The 24,979-nt window shown below is 39.1% G+C and overlaps 1 protein-coding gene across 1 annotated transcript; it reads right to left on the bottom strand.

Annotated features, from left to right (window-relative positions):
- Nucleotides 1-419: 419 nt before the first annotated feature.
- Nucleotides 420-23,283, bottom strand: dnajc5ga (DnaJ (Hsp40) homolog, subfamily C, member 5 gamma a). Its single transcript, XM_085372188.1, has 7 exons — nt 23,123-23,283; nt 11,335-11,462; nt 6,753-6,966; nt 5,360-5,516; nt 3,465-3,643; nt 2,560-2,603; nt 420-1,753 (listed from the first exon to the last, which is right to left on the bottom strand). The coding sequence occupies exons 2-5, from the start codon at nt 11,451-11,453 to the stop codon at nt 3,468-3,470; spliced, it is 666 nt and encodes a 221-aa protein (XP_085228314.1). The 5' UTR covers nt 11,454-11,462; nt 23,123-23,283; the 3' UTR covers nt 420-1,753; nt 2,560-2,603; nt 3,465-3,467.
- Between the last annotated feature and the right edge of the window lie 1,696 nt (nt 23,284-24,979).

Here is a 24,979-nt window from a genome sequence, read left to right as displayed (position 1 = left end):
AGGACGCAGGAATGAATGGATCAGTCCTGCAGTTAAAGGGCGAGTGCCTGAAATTTGCAGTAAAGATGGTTGATTGCTTGCTCATTACTCTTTTTAAAAGGCTGCAAATAAATGTCCAAAGCATCCCCAAATAGAAAGCAATAGTGGTGCAACTAAATCAAGAGATTGCCCTGCAATCTAGTCTTAGTGAATCTGGAGCTGAGTTCATAGATCAAGTAACTTTCAGGGTTTCTGCAGTTCTGAATGTAAGAGGTACAATAAAAGAAGAAAAATGGCAACAGACCCGTCTGACACGGTGCATAGACTGAAATGCATAATATACACACAGCTTTGACAATCTGAACCGTGGCTTACAGAGCAAATGGCATTTCTAGAAACTATCGGCCTGGGCTACATGAAGCTGTCGGCTTTGGTCTACCGAATAATCTGACTGCAACACAAAAAAAAACCAAAACAAAAAAAAAAAAAAACGCAATATATATATAAAAAAAATAAGTAAATCTAACAGAAAGTTATTTCTAGTTAAAAGACTATGGCATCTGTAATTGTCCATTTCAGTCGGCAGATTATTATTGGGGGGGTACTTTTTATTTTTTCCCCGCTGAGGGTGGCACATGATGTCATAAGGGCTCGTGTTCATTTACAGTTTGCATGTCTGCAAGCTCAGCAATTGTCCCATGTTTGTCGTTTGAGGTGAGTTCCAGTGCTGTACAAGAAGAGGCATGCAGCCGTACAAGTTGCATGCGCGCCGGGGTGGAAGCGTCAAGTCCACCTCCTGATCGAAGCTCAAAGATTAGGCTCAGACATTTATTGTTAAAGCAATGAAATGTAACAGTGTCCTGATTGAAAACTTTTTACATGGTGAAGCATCTGTTAGACTTCCTGCCGCCTCTGAAGGTTATTTTAATTTTTTATTTATTTATTTTTTTTACACAACCATCGATGGGACTAGTTTGAGACATTAGAGGACGACAATGCAACATTTAACTAAATGCGATTGTTCACGAAGAAGAAGAAATGTGTAGTTCTTGTCTTGCCACTGATATGAACACACAAAGAGTGGCAATGAATTTACCACCAACGTGTATGGGTTTCTTCAGAGGGCAACTCCTAGGCAGGTTAACGAGGGAAAACAGAAAATAAGTGCTCCTGCTGGTGACCAATGGAATCCAACATGATGGGAGGCGGTTAAGATTGTGACAGGAAAAAAAAAAAGGTAGTAAGTTCCAGTCCCGGTTTGGATAGCAGGTAAACAATCAAAGCCACCTCTACGTGACTTTTTTTTTTTTTTTTTCGGCCCTCATGTCCCCATTTTTGCAATTTTGCTGGCCAGTGTCAGACCTTTACTGGTTAGAATGGAATGACCAGAAGAGATGGACTTTAAGCCTAGCCCTGGATAACTGGACTGCTATCAAGGTAACATCCAGCCCAGGCTGGACATGTGTGAAGGTGGAAGAAGAGAGGAGACTTGTTAGAGGATGGCTTGTGGTCTTAATAGCTGGCCTGAAATTATCCTCCATGACGCTCGTAGCATCTAGTAGGTTAATCTGCGTGAATACTTCTCCGTATTTTAAGTTCCATGAAGGGAGCCGGGAGCATTTCAGTGCCCACCTGGCAGGGCTTGTTTGGTGGCTCGGGTAGGTCTGGGTGGATCAGGCCTGAACTGTGGGTTGGCTGGTGACAGCGGGCTGGTTTCTCTCTGGGTCGCTGGCAGCAGTCAGACGTGGCTGGGTCATAAGAGGGGCGCAGAAGGCTGAAGGGGGAAAAAGAGGAAGTCAAAATCAGATTAAAAATAGTTATATCAGGTTAATTACAACTTTAATCATACTTCAAGAAGCTTCTGTCTTTTATTCCAGTCTTGGCAACTGTATATCCAACCTTAGCACATACTGCTGCAGAGACAAGTAAGTGAAATTCCAACTATGAGGTTGCTTAGAATGAGCTTTTCATATTTTATTTTTTCCACTGTGTATGTAGGACACATACAAACACCTTATCTAACAACGTAAACCTAACCACGCTCTGGCTATGCAAATAATGCACTGCTATTATTTGCATAGCCAATAACAGCAGTGCATAGCTTCCACCTAATCCAAAAGTGTTATCCTAACTCTAGACATTCAATTTAAATTAATTTATAGTATTGGTATCCTTGTTGTTACAGACATTTGATTCAATACTTGTGTTGGTGTGTCTGCACTGCTCTGCCAACACATGTGAAACTGAGATGTTTATGTTGGAATTGGAGCCAATAAATATTTTACTGAGGGGGAAAAAAAAAAAAAGACTTCAAAAGCAAGAGAAAACTAGTATCCATCTACATTAGCAGGTCTACAGCCCACACAGTAGATTTAACACTGTACTGTAGATCAAGGAATTAAAAGTTAATATTTAATGACTGAGAATAGCCACATCAAAATGACCCTGAGAAATGAACAAAATAAGCTGTTTGTCTGCCCAACCACTAATTAAGTTACACAGACCACTTTCTCAGTATGTTCAAACCAACTGTTTATATTCCAAGTTTCACTTTTAAAATCATCATCCGTTGTATCTTACCTTCCTGCTTTTGCTAGTTGAGGCTTATCCACACCATCACTTTCCTGTAGAAGACAAAGGCACACTTTCAAAATTAAGCCAAACATTGACATACGGAGCATGAAATAAATAAGGTATAACTCTTCTGCCCTATTGTAAGGCCTCGTCTTATTCTAAGATGAAGCAAACCTCTTATTTTACCTGTAGGTTTTAGGGGAACTTACCTTTAAAAACTTTCTTATCGTACAACAGACCTGGAAATTACATCAAGAATATCCAAGTTATCTATATAACTAGTTTTATGTTTTAAACAGCAAGCTATAAATTAGCCAAAGGGAACAAAGCTATTACAAGAGGGCAAAAGGGTCATCAGTTTGTTTTCCCCCATCTTACAAATGTAATGCTGTGCAAAGTTAACGTCCACATTTCAGTGAATGTGATATAACACTCCACATCCCATCTGAATAACTTAATTTGGACCTCTCTTTTCACAGGACAAATGCTAAAAATATCCCATAATCGTATCATCTGACAACAAGCAGAAATAATGAGCACACAACAATGTTGTACAAAGTGCCACCAACACGACATCACCATGCTCACGTTATGACAGCACCTAATGTGACACGGGTAAGGAATAAGAGACATGCAGGTACAAGACGACTAGAACAACACAGTGACTGATGCAGTGAATGTGCATGACGATGGTAAGTGGACAGCAGGAGCAGTTTTTTCTTTTAAACGGATGAGTGAGTAAGCAGAAGCTGCGTGCTGCCAGCGGACATGCAACATGGAGCGTGAAGATGGGTGAGGATGGGCCAAGACGGCTTTGTTTACGTGACAACATGGATGGATGACAACGTGACACATAAAAAAAAAATAAAACAAAATAAAAAAATTTAAAAAGCAGTAGACGTGGCTCTTACAAGTCATTTTAAATCTGGTACGCTCTCCCCAGGTCTATCTTCCACTACTGGGTTGACTGAAGTTGGCGACTGGGGCTCAGGTGGCGGCATTGGCATAGGCAGGGGGATGGGCATGCTCTTTCCTTCTGGGGTTTCTGGACCCAGATTAGATGTAGGCTGGCCTATGATTACTGTGTTACCTGTTGGATTGGAGCATGAAAACACGAATCCTGAAGCATAAGAGCATGTTTAATCCACTGATGATGCAACAGAGACCTTAGAGCTGACTTTGATTTTTGTATTTATTTATTAAAGTTAGTGTTTAAACTCTAGAAAGCAAGAAGTAAAATATTTTTTTTAAAGAAAAGCTCAATTTAAAAGCAATAAATAAAGAAATAAACACCTCAGCATGTTACAGTTTATGCATTCGTTATGCTTTGAAGCTTTATCACACGTTCAGATTTTAACACAGTCGACCAAAGACACAGGTCATTCTGTAAAATGTGTACACAGAAAAGTCCCCGCTTCAGCAGGCCTGCTGAAAGAAAAGGGCTACATCATGAAGAAACAGTTTAACAGTTTTAATGAAACGAGCCAGAGCCGCAGGAGAGGCGTTTGTAGTGTGCTCTACAGCCACATCCAACAGAAATATTTGTAGAATTTACAGCATTTCTTTTTAAACAGATCTACAAATGGGCATTGCCACGTCACTTAATGTGATTAAATGCCTTTTTCCCTTCTTTTATGAGGTCTTTATTATACTTTCTGCATCTGTGAGCCTGCTTGGGTCAGTGTGGATGTTTGTATGTTGGCCAATTTCTTGTGACCCCGCAGGACTTTAAATTACAATGCACCAACTGTGTACGTGCCCCAGATGGCAAATTTCAAGCAGACTTCAAAGAAATATACCAGCAATGACTACCCGAGTGTCTCCAGCTGGCTGGAGTCTAATCAAAGCTTGAGCTGTCAGCACTATTGGTCTCTGCACACTGTTTACTTCAGGTCTTACTCCATTTATTAACACTTCTGAATAGTTTCTGAAAAGCACATGTCACAGATTTCTTCAAGAGTGATCACAACTAAACTGGAGGGGGATGAAAAATAAAACAAACTAGACTCATCAGCAGATTAATCTGCAGAAAATAACTTGACAATTTTTTCATGTTTGTCATAATGATTCTGTGTAGAATAAATTTGTACAAGCACTGATTCCACTTTCCACATCACACGCACACAGCCTCAGGCTCACATTTACTGGATGACTTTATCAAAGTGGTTGACATTTAATAACTGGTGGCTACAGTCTTTTGCCTCTATGACGGAAGTAAAAAAAAAATTTAAAAAATGACTTTGTTTTGTCTATTGGATGCACAAATACCAATTCAGACTTGATCACAAATGAAAAATTACAATTTAGCGCAAATCTGATGAGAAAATAAATGAAAGTCATTTATCATTTTGTTCAGCTTGAGCCGAAATGATGGAAAGAGAGATTGTAGCCAACAAATAATCACACCAGAGGAAGTAAAAGCCCACCAGCGCACACTCGTTTGTCTTGCATGGTCTGCTTTTGGCAGCGGCTGACAGCGTCAGTTGGTTGTCACCCGTCAGCCCTCAATAACTTTGCCCATTCCCTTTGTGGCTGCCTCCTGAGGCATGCTAGTTTTCTAAATACTGCCCCCCTAACTACGCCCACAGGCCTCACACAGTGGAGGCTGTGGCCTGTGGGGGTTTGGCTGGTGAGTGGTTGTCCTTGTGAAAAAGACTTCATAGGTTGACCCTGCGACGTCAACCAAATCCATCATTTTTTAATGATCTTATTTGGGTTTCAACTGAACTATAATTAAACACTTGCAAGATGTTTCCAAAGGTACCAGTAACAGTGTTAAATAACCTTGGATTATGATTTTTCTTACCTCCGTCCTGATCTGCTTTGATCTGGGCCTCCAGGTCTTCGGGGTTGACGTACTGGTAGTTTTCATCGTCATCTGGAGGTTTGCACTTCCCGCAGCAGAAACAGCAGCAGCAGCAACAGCAGCAGCAAGTGAATAATGTACAGCACAGCACCAGACCCTACAGGGATTAACATGCAAACAGATTTTTAGCCATATGACACAGAGGATCTAAAAGAACTTTAATCTTAATCTCCAACAAATTATTGACAGCAAACAGTGAGGATTTCATCCAATCCTTTATAAACAGATTACAGATGTCATTTTGCACAGTCAGTGCTTCTGTCACCATATTCAAGACTCATGAATGTGTAACAATCATAATTCATCTAAGACAATCACATAAAGAAAGAAAGGAAAAAAAAACCCTCCCCAAAAATGTTTAATTTGTAATTTCCCTAAATGGATTTTAGAGGCACAGAACATCTTTTGAGCGCAGGGACTGTAAAACCACATTACGAGCCTCACAAAGCCAGCATTCACTGCAGTTATGTTCGCACTCACTGTACTGTTATCCATCCCTAAACACTGACTATGAGGCACAGATGGAAAAGGTGCATTTCTGCAGACGCAGAGGGTGACAGCTCACACCAGCAAGAAAACACCAGATCACGTTTCATATTGTACTCACGCTACAAAGATTGATCTAGCCTACTATGATCTGTAGCCATGATTAGAAAAAAGAAAAAAGAAAGAAAAAAAAAGTGCCACCAATCAGGAATCAGCCTGGTAAAGCACGGGCTGCTGGGAAATTAGTCAAGCGTGAAACTCCTTTATAAACCTGATCACTTTGCTCTAAAAAAAATACCTATTAGCTCAGTTAACGGTTACAGATTATTATAAAAGCAAAAATAATCCTGTTTAACACAAACAGCAGATCAGTTTATTCTACCAGACTTCTAATACACAGACCTTGAACTGCATTAACAATATGTTGCTGTTACAATATGCACCACTAAGTACACATTAACTTATATTTTTGAAGTACACTGCACATTACCAAATAAAGGCATAAACCATTTTGTCCCAAAATGGTCAAATATATTTAGTAAATCCAGCTGAGCCACTTTCACACACGGCTGGGTTGTTGGGACAATGCTGGGAGAATCAGGTCTGCACATTTCACAGGAAGTAGCCAACTACAGATGTGTGCTGCCTTAGAAGAGCACGTATAAGTCAGGACATACATTTCTTTACTCTCACATAGGCTTAATTGGACATTGAGCCTATGTGCACCAGTGGGCTGTCAGGTTAAGGACCTTTGTATTCTGAGACAAAGCTCTTTAGGATAATTTCGAGAATGTTTGAAAACAGTTTAGAAGTCAGAGATAGCACACAAAAACACAAACACACCAACCTTAAACCACCATTTGGACATGAGAAAGTAGTACTTGACGCTCTCCTCTCCAAACTGTTCGGACACATAAAGGCCCATGGAGCCATATTCGTCGTAAATCTTCCTCTTGTTCTCATCATTTAAAATTGAGTTCGCATTGTTGATCTCCTTAAACTTCTCCGCTGCCTCTGGGTTGTCTGGGTTCTTGTCCGGGTGGTACTTCAGTGCTAGTTTTCTGTCAGGAGAGAAAGGAAAAGATCAACAAAATTATTGATCGTCTGCTCCAAATGTGCCAGAAAGAATCTGCTGCAAGTGTGAGTGAGGAAGAAATATCACATGGTTCCCTCACAGGCTCAAGCCCAGGATGTCATGGTTTAAAATTACATACACATAAAATTACAACCATATTATTTTCCACCACTTTCAACTCTAATGACCGGCTTAATCTTTTTCACATTATATTGCAGACTGTATACTGTACTCCTATCTAAAACTGATGAAAATAGCCTGACCATGGAACTAATCATAATATCCAATAGTTGTAGCCGTAACTATAACGTTAAATACCTTAGTGAAAATTATAAACGATTGTAAACTGTTATAAACTGCAAAGAAGGTGGAATGTCAACATGTCAGCTTGGGTTCTGGAAACTTTCAAACTGTTAAAAAAATAAATAAATAAAAACTCTATAATGTCACAAGTCTATCCCACACATGAAACTACATTAAAGTAAACAAGCAGCAGTATTATTTGTTTGTTCCATGAAAGTAAAATTAAAGCTTTAACTGTGATTTTGAGGCAGCTAATCAATTTGCACTTTCCCTATTTATTTCCTGAATTATAAGAATCTGAAGTGTCTGAAGAATCTTAAGTAAATGCATTACAGATATCATTTGAAATGCTTTCATGTCAGTCGTCTGCACTTTTACAGACAGAATTAACAGACAACTTGTAAAGAAATATTTCTGAACAGCACTTTAGTTATCTGGCAGCTTATGAGTAAACACTATCAGGGACACAAATAACACATTTGAACAGAGTAGTAGCACAGAATCCACCTGCTGTTCAAACCTTCTGTTTGCAGACAAAGAAACTTGGGAGCTGTAATTTGTGAGTCATGCAAAGTAGGGCTGCCACGATTAGTCGACTAGTCACGATTACGTCAACTATCAAAATCGTCGATGACCAATTTAATAGTCAACGCGTCGTTTGAAGCTTTGTAAGATCCCAAAAGACGCAGGAATGAGTAGTAGGATTTAAGAGTGTAATAACGGACTGAAACAGAAGATGGCAGCACTGCATGTACAAGGATGCCAACCGTTAAACCCTGAAGAAGAAGCTGTGTCCCAGAATTTATAGTGCGGCCCTGCTTAGTTTCCAACAATGGCGGCAGCTAGTTAGTTTTAATTTTACTCTTATTATTCTTTCTGGGTCACAAAATAAACGTTTAACACATTTTCAGGCGAGAATGTAGCTGTGTAAACCTCAAATATCTGCTCAGTTTATCAAGACATCTCATATTTTCAAAAGCGCTTCGACGTTTTCAGAGACATCTGTTACCCACCAGCTCGATACCTAGCCCGGGTTCAAGGCTCACTAGAGCCCGTGAGAACACCGGACTCCCGGCAAATCGTTGTCAAACCCACCGCCGTCTTTCGCTGCTCAGGTTAAACGTATATGAGTCACTTAGATAACTTAAAATGTTATTGTTTGGCTTTTTTTAGTATTTTATTTGTTCCTGAGTAAATCAGTTTGGCTGAGATTCAAGTTATAGTTTTTACACAGCTGAATAAACGTCAAGCATACAACTGGTCATCAGAAGTGTGAGATGCTCGAGAATATACACCGGTGTCCTGTTATATTTTAGATATCAAGGAGTTTATTAAACTTCACAGAAACAATCTGCAAATTTCATTAAAAATTAAAAAATCATCTTGTCTTCATTTTTAGTTAGCACATACGCAAAACACTTAAAGCTGTAAGCTAATGATAGTTATATAAGAGCAGATGCATGCTGGTGTAATAAGCTGTAGGTTTTACGTCTAATGGATGCATGACCTGATTAGTCGACTAATCGCAAAAATAATCGGTGACTAGTCGATAGAGCAGGGCGATATGGCCAAAAATATTTATCACGATATATATTTGAAAATTTGCGATAACGATATAACTGACGATATAATTGATGCGAGACAAAATACAACTCCACAACATTACTAGCGCAAAATACAACCTTCCATTTATTTTCACTTAAACAAGAAGCTGGTTTTTATGTACATTAAAGCTTTATAAAAATGTAACAGTGCAAATGCAAATTCCTTGCTGAAAGTTTAACCAAAAGGCATTTCCAGTAGAAATGGGCTGACATATCCTGAGCATAACCATGTACCGTATTTCCCGGACTACAAAGCGCACCTAAATATTAGCCGCACAAGCTAAAATCAGGGGAAAATCCTGTTTTGTACATACATTAGCCGCACCTGACCAAAAGCCGCAGGTGTTTCAATGTTGACTTATCATATGTAAGAGAATATGCACAAAGGGAATTGTCAGGAAAGAGATGGCTGTTTGGAGACATCACTTTTATTAATATTTTGAAAAACAAGTTATGGGTACATATTTGCACATGTAGTACATAACAGTAACCTACAGCACACCAGAACAATAGATTCGGACTACCTTTTAGGCTCAGGTGCAGTGACACAGCTTTAACAAGAAGAAAAGTCAGTCATTCACCACCATCTTTCTCTTCTTCCTACGCACTAAAACCACCAAAGTCCTCTTCTCCAGTGTCAGATACAAACAGGCTCATGATGGCTTCGTCATCCACTCTTCTTCTCTCCTTCGTTGTCACTTTCAAAACCAAAGAAATCCTCATTGTCAGTGTCAGAGTCGAACACCCTCAGAAGGGCCGTGGCGGTGTCCTCCTCTCCATCATGCAGCAGTCCAGCCCTTCAAAATCCGTTGGTGATCGTGGATGTTTTCACACTTTTCCACGCTGTCAGAATCCACCGGTGGAGTTGGGCATAACTTGCAAGTTTATCTCCGCTCATCATCCACGACTCCCGCTGAACGCGTAGCGCTACTTTGAAGTTTGTTTTTCGCGCTACTTCGTACGGCACTACGTTGCCTGGCGGACGGACATGTGACTAACATACCACTCTTGAACCCCGATCCTTCCGCCAGGCAACGTGGTGCCGTACAACAGCGGAACACACAAAACAAATCGTCTTACGATATGACAAAAATCACGGACAATCCATAGAAAAGCCGCACCTGACTAAAAGCCGCAGGGTTCAAAGCTTGTGCAAAAAGTAGCGGCTTATAGCCCGACATTTACGGTATAATATCCACTGAAGTTAAAAAGAGGTGCTTTGCAACATTAAACTGCAGTGTGCAGTACGCATTTTTCGGACCATAAGGTACATGGGATTATAAGGCACATTAAGCGAAACAAAGCAGTCAGATAAATCAAACTTTATTAAACTCATTCTTCTTGCTTCCGCCACTTCTGTACCATTGATTCATTAATGTTGAATTCTCTGGCAGCTGCTCTATTCCCATGTTGTTGTGGATGTATTATCTCAGTTGTTCTCCTGACTGAAGTTTGGTCCGTTTACAGCATCCTGCCATGCGATTGCATTTGTCTCTAACTATCAGGAACCTTAACGTTAACTTTTATAAGTGGAAAAGTGTTAGTGTTCGTCCTCCAGCTTCACTGTTTATGTTATGCTAATATAGCTATGTCGCTAGCGATCACGTAGCACATCATTATATACCAACTAGCCCAACTTCAGTAACCCTACAAACGTCACTGCTGTTTAGTTTCCTGTCTTCATTTATGTTGGAAGTGATAGCAGAGCTGTAAGTTTGAATTTTTTCAGAAATCTCTCAGTCAGAACATGCTATATCATGCTTAGGTAACTAGCGAAACTAGCGAGCTAACTTCCGCTAGCTTCCTGCTAACTTCTAACTCCGTTAAATGTAATAAATTCTGTTTTCATGGATGCCTGGAAGTTAAACTTCATAATTACACCTGGTAAAGCAGCAATGCTGATTGTTTTATTAAAGATGAAAGAATTTAGACAGTTTTTAACTCTCAGTGATGCTGCAGTGTTCGTTTGACCTGAAGCATACGGAGTTTAGGACCCAGATTACTCCCAGATTTAAGAGCATCTTAGTCCGACAAATACGACAATAACGACGGCCGCTTGCATGTTCTGCAAAAAAATGTGCTTTGTCGTGTATCAGACGGACAAACACCAAACCAGTTCCACATCACGGAAGTTGCACTATTTTTACAAACCAATTCTGGTTCATCTGTTTCACTCAACAATCGGCCATGTGCGTATGAAAACAAAGGCACTGCGCATGCGCGTTTTACTCCCATTCTATCGCGATATTTCATTTTCCTATCGTTGCCTAACATTATACCGGTATTACCGTGAACGGTATAATATGGCCCAGCCCTACTAGTCGACTATCAAAATAATCGTTTGTGGCAGCCCTAATGCAAAGCCACTCTAACGGTCCAAAATTAAGAATATGGGCAAAACAACAAAAAGAACTTTAATAAAGAGAAGTAACTAAAGTCCAGCTTACCTGTACGCTTTCTTGATTTCCTCTGCAGACGCTCCTTTCTCCAGACCTAGCACCTTGTACACACTCTCCCCAGAGGTGGACATCTTCCTTTGGGGGCGGGAGGAGTTTGGTTCAGCCATGGCTCACCTCTGTAATTAAAAGAGATCAAACTTATTAGGAGGCGCTGATACATAAAAAGCTCAGAATTCAAATGATTTATTTAAAGAATCTAAATACTCAGGCCAGTGTTAATTACCAAAGTAGTGCAGAAGGTGAGGTTCACCAAGGCAGAGGTGGTGTAAATAAAGAAGAAGTAAAGAAAAAGATACTGTTTTTCACTTTTCACTACAATAGGGAGACATAAATCAGCTGTTTAATATACCAAAGAAAATAAGGACACACCAGACAAAATAAATAGTGCTACAAAAAAAACAAAAAACAAAACATAATCATAACACCCTCGGTTTGACTTACTTCCTGGTTCCTTGTCTGCCTCTCTACTGTTGTTCAGCATACCTCAAGTTTACGTCTGACCTTTATTGTTTCGGTTCACTACAGTGCTTACTTCAAATGCAATTTTCTCCAACAGTGAACAAATAACAGCTTTAAAAACCCAATGTAGACTAAAAAGACAAACTGACGTAGTTGGCCAAGCTCTGGTGAACATACTGGAACATCTACCAGCTAAAGAGCCACATATTTACTTAAAGACTAAGTAAAATAGGGAATATAGTGTATGCTTTCTAATAACAAGCAACGGTGACTGCACAAGTTGCAGATGTACAGTTGCATGTTACACAGGATCTGTGTAGCATTAGATTGTCTCAGTTGCTTTCGATTGACCAGTTCTCCCATTTCTCAGCCTGTCCTCATGTCTTCTAGTTTCAATAAGCTAAGATCACAATAGTAAAAAGCTCAGTGCTGCATTTCACATGCCAACGTGGCACATCACGATGGCCGTCTCCAAAAACACCCTTCATTAACCACCAATGATGACGTTGCTGTAACACTGCTAGATTTGAAAATAACTTTCTGCAACAAGCTTCACAAATCAGCTTAAACTTGACAGTAATTAGTTCTATTGCACCTTCTGGGCAAATCCTGTCTTTTTAAGACAGCTTTTGTTGTGCACATCTTCGAGGCAAATGCAGTTATTTTTGTCCTCTCCGCCTCCTTCAGTGAAAATGCAGAGAAATGTTTAGAGAAAAGGGTATAACATGATACTAGCAACCCTGAGTATGCAAGCCACTGAGAAGAGAGTAGGAGAAGCCTCCTTTATGGAGGCAATGAATCACACAAGTATTTAGAAGCAGAGAGTTAGTGTTTCACAATTACTCCATACAAAATGGATTTCTGATGAACTACGATTACTGTACGCGTACACAAATACACTCACATTGAGTCATACTGAGCCACACGAATAATGCCACCCAGGTCATTGACTAAAGAAGATTACATTTTGCTGATCTCACAGATTACCCGTCCAAGTCCATGTCAGACAGGGCCAACGTTCTGGTCAGAGGCCAGCAAGACAACTGCACAGATATGTGCAACAAACCAATCGACTGTCATAAGCGTTTAACTGTAACCCTTGTAATTCTACATCCTGAATCCAAGGAATCCTTGACAGTAAATAATTAACACAAAAATGAAACACAACTAAGAGATGTATTCACACAGGATTAATTTTTCCATCTGGCACACTTTGCCTTTGGGATTTTTATTCTACTCATTACAGACGAAGCAGATTTGCAAAAGGATTAAATTTAGATGAATATGTAACAGTTACTAATTAGAGAGATCACAGCTAACACTACAGATTTGTGAATGGGGCTTTTGTTATGTCATCTAACCATTACAAAGTTCTGTGCCATTAATATATGAACTCAGATATTAACTTTATCAATATTGTACCATTCTGAGTAATGTCTGTAAGAATTAACTAGTTCCCCTCATTTAATTGTGCAAACTGAAACATGTTTTTGAAGTGATTATAATTAAGCGGGATCTACTATGCTTATTTCTTGCTCCATATCTTATTTTTGTTTTAGTCCTGGACTAGAGTAGCTTTGCATTAGGGCTGGGCCATATTATACCGTTCACGGTAATACCGGTATAATGTTAGGCAACGATAGGAAAATTAATTATCGCGATAGAATATGAGTAAAACGCGCATGCGCAGTGCCTTTGTTTTCATACGCACATGGCCGATTGTTGAGTGAAACAGATGAACCAGAATTGGTTTGTAAAAATGGTGCAACTTCAGTGATGTGGAACTGGTTTGGTGTTTGTCCGTCTGATACACGGCAAAGCACATTTTTTTGCAGAACATGCAAGCGGCCGTCGTTATTGTCGTATTTGTCGGACTAAGATGCTCTTAAATCTGGGAGTAATCTGGGTCCTAAACTTCGTCTTTTTCAGGTCAAACAAACACTGCAGCATCACTGGGAGTTAAAACTGTCTAAATTCTTTCATCTTTAATGAAACGATCAGCATTGCTGCTTTACCAGGTGTAACTATGAAGTTTAACTTCCAGGCATCCATGAAAACAAAATTTACTACATTTAACGGAGTTAGAAGTTAGCAGGAAGCTAGCGGAAGTTAGCTCGCTAGTTTCGCTAGTTACCTAAGCATGATATTGCATGTTCTGACAGAGATTTCTGGAAAAATTCAAACGTACAGCTCTGCTATCACGTCCAACATAAATGAAGACAGGAAACTAAACAGCAGTGATGTTTGTAAAGTTACTGAAGTTGGGCTAGCTGGTATATAATGATGTGCTACGTGATCGCTAGCGACACAGCTATGTTAGCATAACATAAACAGTGAAGCTGGAGGATGAACACTAACACTTTTCCACTTATAAAAGTTAACGTTAAAGTTCCTGATAGTTAGAGACAAATGCAATCGCATGGCAGGATGCTGTAAATGGACCAAACTTCAGTCAGGAGAACAACTGAGATAATACATCCACAATACAAGGTTAGTCATTAATATACTGCAACAACATGGAAATAGAGCAGAATTCATTCATTAATGAATCAATGGTACAGAAGTGGAGGAAGCAAGAAGAAAGAGTTTAATAAAGTTTGATTTATCTGACTGCTTTGTTTCGCTTAATGTGCCTTATAATCCCATGTACCTTATGGTCCGAAAAATACGTACTGCACATTGCAGTTTAATGTTGCAAAGCACCTCTTTTTAACTTCAGTGGATATTATACATGGTTATGCTCAGGATATGTCAGGCCCATTTCTACTGGAAATGCCTTTTGGTTAAACTTTCAGCAAGGAATTTGCATTTGCACTGTTAATTTTTTATAAAGCTTTAATGTACATAAAAACCAGCTTCTTGTTTAAGTGAAAATAAATGGAAGGATGTCTTTTTGCGCTAGTAATGTTGTGGAGTTGTATTTTGTCTCGCATCAATTATATCGTCAGTTATATCGTTATCGCAAATTTTCAAATACCGTAATTGTCGGGCTATAAGCCGCTACTTTTTGCACCAGCTTTGAACCCTGCGGCTTTTAGTCAGGTGTGGCTTTTCTATGGATTGTCCATGATTTTTGTGATATCGTAAGACGATTTGTTTTGTTTGTTCCGGTGTTGTACGGCACTACGTTGCCTGGCGGAAGGGCATGTCATCAGACACACAGTATCGGGTTCAAGAGTGGTATGTTGGTCACGTGTCCATCCGCCAGGCAACATAGTGCCGTACAAGTAGCGCGAAAAACAAACTTCAAAGTAGCGCTACACGTTCAGCGGGAGTCGTGGATGATGTGCGGCGATAAACGTGCGAAAAGCAAGTTATGCCCAACTCAACCGGTGGAATCTGACAGCGTGGAAAAGTGTGAAAACATCCATGATCACCAACGGATTTCGAAGGGCTGGACTGCTGCATGATGGAGAGGAGGACACCGCCACGGCCCTTCAGAGGGTGTTCGACTCTGACACTGACAACAAAGGAAAGAAGCTGAGAGTGGATAACGTAGCCATCCTGAGCCTGTTCGTATCCGACACTGGAGAAGAGGACTTTGGTGGTTTTAGTGCGCAGGAAGATGGTGGTGAATGACTGACTTTTCTTCTTGTTAAAGCCATGTCACTGCACCTGAGCCTAAAAGGTAGTCCAATCTATTTTTCTGGTGTGCCCTAGGTTATTGTTATGTACTACATTTGTTACTCATTTATGAAGCACAGTACATGTTTCCTACTTGTAATTACCGCTACTTGTACATATACCTAAAAAGTTATGCAAATATGTACCCATAACTTGTTTTTCAAAATATTAATAAAAGGGATGTGTCTCCAAACAGCCATCTCTTTCCTGACATTTCGCTTTGTGCATATTCTCTTACATATGATAAGTCAATATTGAAACACCTGCGGCTTTTAGTCAGGTGCGGCTAATGTATGTACAAAACAGGATTTTCCCCTGATTTTAGCTTGTGCGGCTAATATTCAGGTGCGCTTTGTAGTCCGGGAAATACGGTATATATCGTGATAAATATTTTTGGCCATATCGCCCTGCTCTACTTTGCATGAATCAAAGATTAAAGTTATCCTTATTTATGTTATACTGGGCTTTGGTCCAGCCCCTTAATTCACTGGTCTGAAAAACAAAACAAAGCTAATGAAATGGTCAGACATAACAGAGCTGCATATCAGATAAGCAAACATTGACTCTCTGCCTTTAACATATACAGGAACCCTGGAATATATTCACACGTTGAACCTGAACTGCACTTAAACCTCATTTTGTGCCATTTAATGGCAAGAAAATGTTTAACTGCAAGAAAAACATCTTGTGTTTCTGTGGGTGTCCTTCAAAGAAAAGCCTTTTCTTCTTTTATCAAATCTACAGTTTAATGTTAATTTTGCATTTAACAAGAGGGAAAAAGATCAAATTCAATTCAAACTCTAGCTCAAAACCAGTGAGCGAAAACAACTTTGTTGATATTGCGTTCTCATCCAGATAGTTAAGAGCGCCCTGATGTGAGAACAAAATAATTGGCTTCACACTGCTCATGTGGATTTGCAATTTTAACAGATGGCACTTAAAGGTAGCATATTTTATTCACTTGGTTCCCGATTCAGTCAGATCAACAGATTTAGGTCACTTTAGAGTTTATATAAACACAGAGCAGACAAAACATATTTCTGAGTATTTTTGGAAAAATTGCAGCTCATGAATGTGAAACTCAAGTTCTCTCAGCTCAGTGGATTCACAGCTGGCTGATTTAGGAAATTACCTTGCTCTGGTAGGAGTGTCTCTGCAGGATAACACTGATAACACATTCAATTAAAGAAAATAAAATAAAATAAAATAAATGGCATTTATATTTCACTGTATAAAATAAATCTGTACAGAAGGATACATCTTAGAATGAACTCCTGAGTCGATAAGCAGAAGTGTCATAATGAGCACACGTGACAACCACCGTATTGTCTGCCAGACTGTACCGCTGGAGGACTCTCACATATTGCATAACAAAGTATGTTTATCACCCTTTTATTACAAAGCATTTGTTAATTCTTCTTACAGTCTGACTTTCCATTTACAAGTAAGCGTTTGTGTTCTTTCCCACTTTCTGTATATCCACCACTTTGGACCTCCATCAGTTTGCCTACTGCACCAACAGGTCAACAGAGGACACCATCACCACAGCGATCCACGTTGCCATGACTCATCTGAACAATCCCAGCACTTATGTCAGAATGATGCTCAGTGGCTTTGTACCTGTGCTAAGCACAATGACAACAGTGCATCTAATCTAAAGAAAAATCTATTTGAAGAATAATAATAATAATAATAATAATAATAATAATATCCAAAATATTATACAGATCTATTGATAGCTGCAGCAATAACATAATAACTGGGTTGTGCTAAAAATGCACACTGGAGACTGGAAAAAAAGACAAAATCCAGTAAGGCTTTTGACTGAAATAAACCCTCCAAATAAGAGTTCAAAAAGGACAATTTTTCCTCTGTGATGGAAGCTCTGCAGGCCCAGATGGCGTTACTGCTGAAGCCAAGAGAGCTGATGTAAATACATCTCAAAACATGGTGCACAAAACAAGGGGCAGGCATGCAGGCAGGAGGGGCAGCATTTACACAGACAAGCCTTCAATATTCCTAAAATAATCCTTTGTGATCACCAAACCGCTCTGAGGAAATGTACTACGCTTTGATCAAACTGCAACTCGCAGCGAAGCAATCGATCGAGACCCACTCAGCCAGGTCTATTAGGTTAATTAGCCAACTGCAGTCTTTGTGGTGCAGACTTTAGAAATCCGCCCAGCATGTATGCAAATGGAGCTCGCCAATATGAAACGACAATATGAAAATGAACCAACAGGAGTACAAAAGCTGGAAACACAGGAAAGAGAAAGGAGTCACTGCCAAGCATTAGACAATGAGCCTTTTAAAGGGAAGATATTTATCAAAGTTTAACCACCATTTGTTTGAGGCTTTTTGCTGAGACAGTGTCAGATCAGAGGGAGAGAAAGTAAGTGAATGGGTTTTACACAGGTCTAGCTGACAAAATGAGACACTTTCAGCCAAAAACACAAGGTTTGTGGTAGAGATGAGCCTGAACAGTCAACTAGACAATCAAACCTTGCTGCTTGATGTTTGTTGTTTGCCAGAAATGCTAGATGATGAATCTACTCGTGTAAAATAATATTAACCTACAACACCACCTTCCACTAATCAGGGCTGCAGAGCCTCTATCTTTTTGAGACGGGAAGATTCAAATAGATGTAAATAAGCAAGATAGGTTGACAGCCCTGTGAAGCAGCAGAATTCCAACTAGAGCTGGGCAATATGAGGAAAATCTAATATCGCAATTTTTTTAGGCTATATCGCAATACACAATATTTATATCATGATATGTTTAAATAACCTCTATAAACAAATGTTATTTTCAACTATATAGTGCCTAGAATTGCGCTGGTATACACATTCAAATCGACCATTCAATATTTATTTTTCTACTTTGAACACAAAAAATCTGAATGAATTGAAATGTTTTATTTTAACCATCAGTTGCACACAGAGGTTTTTCACAAACGGCTATACTGTGACAGTAAGCCTCTTTCTGTGGTCAACACTAGGCCTTTAACAAATGAGTACATCCAGCAAATAAGCAATAAAACAACTGAGATTAAAAAGATGCTCTTTTGTACTTGTAACATATAAAAATTGTAAGACAAAAGCTGCGATTAATGATGCATGGGAGAAAAAAAAAAAAACCCTCAGTGAATTACATGCAGACATACTAAATGGTTACGATAAAGCCACTTTAACCATCGTAACCACAGCCCGGCACAATATACAAAGTCAGTCACAGACTAACCACTGAATCACAGAAAAAGAGGTGTTTTAAGGTTATGATTTTGACATTTAGGGCTCTGCATGGACAAGCACCAACATACATCAGCGATCTTTTACATCCTTACATCCCCAGCAGGTCCCTGAGGTCATGTGATCAGGGCTTGCTGGTTGTCCAGCACATGAGGTTGAAAACAAAAGGTGACAGAGCTTTTGTAACTGTGGCCACAGACTTTTGAACGCTCTCCCATTGAGCCTGAGACCTGTGGACTCAGGCTCAGGCTTTGAAAAACAGCTAAAAACTGATCTTCTTAAACTTGCTTTTGGTTGATTTTTGTTTTTATGTTTTAGCTTCTGTGAAGCACTTTGTGATTTTATTCTTGAAAGGTGCTATATAAATAAAATTTTACGTTACTTTTTTCAACTGTAGATTAACCATTGAATGTTAGAGAATTTTAATTTCGTGCACTTATTCTACAGCTTAAAATTAAAAATTTTTTTAAATATCCTGCTTGTTACGGGATAATGTGTGGAAAGCTTCCAGTACTTTTTCCTGCAATTTTACATTCATTTCTTGGACTATAAGCCCAAGAAGACCTGCTACAACAGCTTTTCCTCGTATTGGGAAAAAACTGAGATGAATTATTCTTCTTAAGATGCCATAGGCAGTGTAACTAAGAGAGGATTCAGGGTCACCTGATCCAGCCCTAACAATACGCTTTATCAAAAAGGAAAGTTTTAAGCTTAGTCATAAAAGTAGAGAGGGTGTCTGTCTCCTGAATACGAACTGGGAGCTCTCGCCACACAAACTGAAGGCTCTGCCAAAAGGCAGTTAATAAAATATACATTTATAATAATACTGACAAATGTACCAGCGCCTAAAACAGCAACTTAAAGAGACAGAAGCAGGCTATGAAAAAATCCATATTTAACAGTACTTATCACCACTGATATAACTGATAATTGACATAATTCAATTTTAAGGGTACTTACAAGCACATTTCTACTGGTGATATTTTTGAGCACAGATCCATATGTAGGAGTACTTAAATGATCATTTTCTGAACATTATTATTAGTAAAGAACAAAGGCATCTGACTTCTGCTTTGCTCCAGCTGAACTAAGCTTTTCTATTCCTTAAGAATGGAGTGTTTGTCAAAAACCACAAGTGAAGAGAATCATGTGAGAACTGCAAGCAAAAACTCCCTAAAAAGTCCTCGATCAGTGAGGACAGCAGCTCTTCAGACAGTCTGCAACACTGCTGGGTTTAAAATAGACGTCTTTGTTGTTGAAAATAACTGTGGCTTTTAAAGGTGTGTAACATGATAACTATGTAATCGAAGCAGTCGCCCTGCCACACAGTTTAACGGATCTCTGACACACTGCTGGAAATTCAGTGTAACAGAGAGTTCATTATTACACAATACTGAATATAAACAGTTACACTCCTGGTATGCAGTACTGCAGCTGCTCTTAAAAGGTGCATACTTTTATATGCAGTATGTCTACAACTGGGGCCTACTGCATCTTATTATATTGCAACTTGAACTTTGACCATCTTGTTGTGGGAAGCTGATGGAGAAGATTGTGGCCCCAAAAGCAAGCTAAATGCTTCACCCTAAAGTCTGTAACAAATTTGAAAACTTTTCTTTTTCTTTTCAAATTTGCAGAGCCTTTCATTTTGATTCAACTGACAAATCAGCTAGATTCAAAAGAGCTACTGCCCTTAAGTGTGTTTAAGGTCATTGTAAAGGACCTTAATCATGTCTGATCGCTTCTGCCCCTGTTTTTCCCAAGTCAAACTCTCTCAACCAACCAGCTGAGCAACTGACAGACAACACCACTGTTACTTTGTATACTTAAGGAAACAATCTTTGGCTTTTTCATTCTTCAACCTCAGCTAACGGGTTTAGTCAGTAGCTTCAGGTTATTCTGAAATAAAATCAAGTTAATTTTGTCAATTATGTCCATTATTAGAGTTTGAAAAGAGGAACATACAGGATATGCACACTGTGCAACAACATCTCAATCACACGTCACTACCCCTTGATGAGTGAGATTTTTAGGTTTCTGAGTGCAGGACAGGGTGGAGAAGAGAAGGGAAATATGATAATTGACCTTTTAAATGATTATAGATTTGAAAGGGGGAAAAAAAAATCTGACAGTGGCATTGAGTCTTAAAATAACTGTTGTTTGTCATTATTTTCAAGTTTTTGGGTGTTCACTACTTGACCTACAGAAACAACAACAACAACAACAACTAAAGCTGCCTTAAAACAACTGAGCCAGTCCTCTCCTTTAAGATCAGGGTCATATGATGGCTATTAAAGTAGATAAAATATGTCAAATTAAATTAAGTGATATATAGTAAACCTTCAAGGCCTCAGGATATTTGCTTGGTTGGTAATCCAGCCTCAAACATCAACTGCTGCTACAAACGAGCAGCTGTCTTTATGTATGGTCGAATGCATCCAAGCTTCTACTATGGGGAAAAAAGAACAGCTGTACAGCTCACAGAAACAGGACAACAGCCAGCACTACCATGAGTGTTACTGTGCACCTCAGAGTATTTAACATCAATGCATGAGATACTGTTTAAGTTAGCAGCTCAATCATTGAGATTATTGTTAATTTATGAATCCATCTAATGGTACTTCTGCTATGTATGACAAAAGAAATTTTCTTCTCATTCATATGTCAAAACTCAGTCATCTTGCTGTTGTCATCAAAATACAAACTCAAATCTTCTTAGTCTAAAGAGAATAAGTAGAGGTCTAATCCAGGGCCTTGACTTACATATTTAAACAAACCTGTAGAGGTTAAGGGCAGGAAGAATACAGCCTTCTAATCAAATATAGAGAATATTTATATTACAAAGAGAAATATAATAAGAAAGATTAGGATCTTAATACTGTGGATGCTTAATCAGTATCCACACTAATAAATAAGACAAGAGCTAAGCCTCGTCCAATAGTTAGTTTACAACATTGGAGAAAACCAGATAACCCTCACATTTGAGGTGATGAAGCAAGACAGGGAATAATATCAGTATTCCCTTAGTGAGAGATTATGTAAGGTGTTCCTGTGATGTTGAATGCAGGGCACAACAATCTATATGTACACAACGTAGATCTTAAACGAGTGGGACCTATTCTAGGTCTTTAAATTACTTTAACTGCACAGACAATCAAATATCTAACGGAAACCTAAAATTATTTCCCCATTCTTGCCTGTATCTGTGTACTTCCCAATATTTATAGATGAATACAACATTATTCTTTTTTTCAATTCTGATAAAATGCCAAAAAATAAATGCATGTAGATGATCGGTTTCTTTTGTTGTTGTTCTTACTTTACACGATTACACATAACAGACACACGTGGGCAGGGATTTAACCCAGATCTTCAATTTACTCAGTCTTACCAAGCTTATTCTATTTTACAGCAACAGAGAAAACCAGAAAATCCTCACATTTCAGAAGGTCAAACCTGAAATGATCAAACCGTCTCACAGGTAGGCTGTGAAGCAGGGTCTTCTCGAGAGAATAAGTGCAGAGGAAAATGGTATTTTATCCTAATTGGGTCATTAGATCAATTCTGAATCTAAACAACCTGAATTTTGTCGGATTCTGATTTTTCATGTATGTGTAGAGTCAAAATAACCTAAATACTATTACACCACCATAATTTAAAACCACAGCAGGCAGCCCCCTGAGAGAAATGGGTTTTGTGGCATGTTAGGATAAAGATGAGGGTGTAATGAAGGAAGGAGTGGTGCGTGGTTGTCGTCTGTTTGTCCTTGTGCAGCGCTAATCCCTTTTGCTAATCTCCCAGCACATGGGGAACTACTTTCTATTTTACACCCCGCCATTCATAAATCCGTGATACCTTGTTTTATTTGGTTTATTCTGCCATTAATTTTGTCTCCATCTTTCTTAATCAACTAAAAATAAACCTGTCGTCCTCCTCACTGTGGCGATGACAAATAGTTAGCCTTGCTTCTATGGAGATCATTCTACCACTAAATTCATTTAATTTATGGAAAATAATTTCATTAATAAATGCACCAAAAATATGCATTAATCAACCATAAAGCTGGCAATGTGCATTGGACATGGAGATAGACCAGCCTCCATCTATAGTACATTTAAATGGTAAAATCAAATTTAAAATTAGGAGAATTTTCACTAGACTTTTCATTTTGATTGCACTTTTTTTTAGTAAAAAAAAAAACAAACAAACAGGGTTTATTTCGACTGCAGAGCAAATTCTCAAATTTTCAATCAGTCGGCATCGAAATATATCTCGCTGCCGACTAAACTAACTCGTTATAGATGAGCTTCATGGTGGGGTTAACAGACTAGGGCGAACCTTAAATTGACAGATTTTTGAATGGGGTTTGGTGTACGTGACCGTGACACCTACCCACGGTTAGCTAACCTCACGCTAGCTAATTTAGTGCCCCCAAACGCCTTACCTTGTGCAAACTGAACTCTGTATATCTCGCTGTACGGTTAGCTGGATCATAGAGGCATCTGAGTTAGGCTCTTAACTCCCAATTAACGGTCGGAATCACGGTGCCGTTTGCCCGCTAGCAGCCCACTGTAGCCGGCGGGTTTCTGCTGCTTCGTGTATGGCTCCTCCTTCCAGGAAATGAAGGAAGAAGTTGCTCAGTTTTGCCAGAGCCGATGTAGGAGAGACGCTCCACATCCCGTAGCACAAGAAATGGGTACACTCAGCCGCCGAAGCACCAGGGGGCGACAATCAGATACTTAGTAGTGAAGCACCAAACTGTGATTCTAAACAAGCTTCCCATTTTAGATTCGTTTCCAGAAGCAAAGCATTTATAATGTGTCCAAAGTTAAATAAAAGAACATGGCCTTTAGTTTTTTTCTTACAGGAATGCTGATTGATTTTCCCTTTCATATGTTAGAAAGTCATCATCCAGAGAACGTATTTTCATCAAACTGTGGTTACAACAGCAGCAGAGCTCACTACAATATGGACAACAGAGCAAAGGAAACAAACAAACAAACAAACAAATAAAACATAAAGACACATAAGAAACTAACCTTCAGACAAATACATGCAGTGTCAAAAAGAAAAACAAAGGAAAAAAGAAAATTAATAAAAGAAACCATCAATAAATATTTAGAACAATAACAAGTTATTTCTTAAATCTGATGAGTGATGTTACATTATGATAAAGATAAAAATGATGCTGCAATAAACTAAAAGCAATCAACTGTAAACGTTGCAAAATTTCCTGATTCTCTCAGACTCCACTGATCAACAACAGCAGCATATCAACAGTATTTCATCCTTTCTGGTTTTATACAAAAAATCTTTTAGATATAAAATGAGATCATTTTAATATTGGTTGTTTTTCTGTTTCAAGCTTTACTTTTAATGTGTGTATTTAGGTGTTATCTAATCTTATTTCATATTAAAACGCTGAAAGTGAATTTCATAAAATGTTTTCTAACCACTTTTGAATGAAGTCCATCCATCCATACATCTTCTTCCGCTTATTCAGGGCAGGGTTGTGTAACAGCCTAAGCAGAGATGCTCAGACCTCCCTCTCCTGGGCCACCTCCTCCAGCTTGTCCAGAGAGATGCAATCTCTCCAGCGTGTCTTGGGTCTGCCCCTTCGGCCTCCTCCCGGTGGGACATGCCCAGAGCTCCTCAGCCAGGAGTCATCCTTTTCAAGTGCCCAAACCACCTCTTCTGTCTCCTTTCAATGTGGAGGAGCTGCGGCTCTACTCTGAGCCCCTCCCGGACGAACTCCTCACCCTATCTCTAAGGGAGATGCCAGCCACCCTTCAGAAGAAGATACTTTCCGTCGCTTGTATCCGTGATCTTGTTCTTTTGGTCACTACCCACAGCTCGTGGTCCATAGGTGAGGGTTAGGACGTAGATTGACCCGTAAATTGACAGCTGCGCTTTTACACTCAGCTCTCTCTTCACCACGACGGACCAGTACAGTATACGTATCACTGCAGCCGCTGCATGAATCCATCTTTCACTCCCTTCTCCCGTCAAGTCTGCATCATTATTCTCTTTATTATTGACTATGATACTTTACTATGCAAATTAACTTGATTTATTTTCAGACAGAACAAAAACATCTCAGTAAACCTCTCACAAACCTCACAAAAACAAGCAATGATGTAAATTAAACTCATCAGAGCTCAGTAAAGTTCAGAAGCTAAAAAACAAACAAACAAACAAACACTCAAACACAATAAAAAAAACACAATAAAATGAGCACATATACAGCTCAACCTTAATTCTGTTAGAAATAATAATTTAATAATTTAGTCACATCTCCTCT

Source organism: Diplotaxodon limnothrissa, linkage group LG15, assembly GCF_057381915.1.
Source record: "Diplotaxodon limnothrissa isolate DT_005_m linkage group LG15, D_limnothrissa_male_GT1.1, whole genome shotgun sequence".
Lineage (NCBI taxonomy): Eukaryota > Metazoa > Chordata > Actinopteri > Cichliformes > Cichlidae > Diplotaxodon > Diplotaxodon limnothrissa.
This window is presented reverse-complemented; position numbering and strand designations above follow the sequence as displayed.

Coding starts and splice junctions, on each gene's coding strand:
- dnajc5ga (XM_085372188.1), bottom strand. CDS start 11,453: ATGGCTGAACCAAACTCCTCCCGCCCCCAAAGGAAGATGTCCACCTCT. Junction 5,517..6,752: donor TGTCCAAATGGTGGTTTAAG/GTTGGTGTGTTT, acceptor TAATCCCTGTAG/GGTCTGGTGCTGTGCTGTAC. Junction 3,644..5,359: donor CAAAGCAGATCAGGACGGAG/GTAAGAAAAATC, acceptor CCAATCCAACAG/GTAACACAGTAATCATAGGC.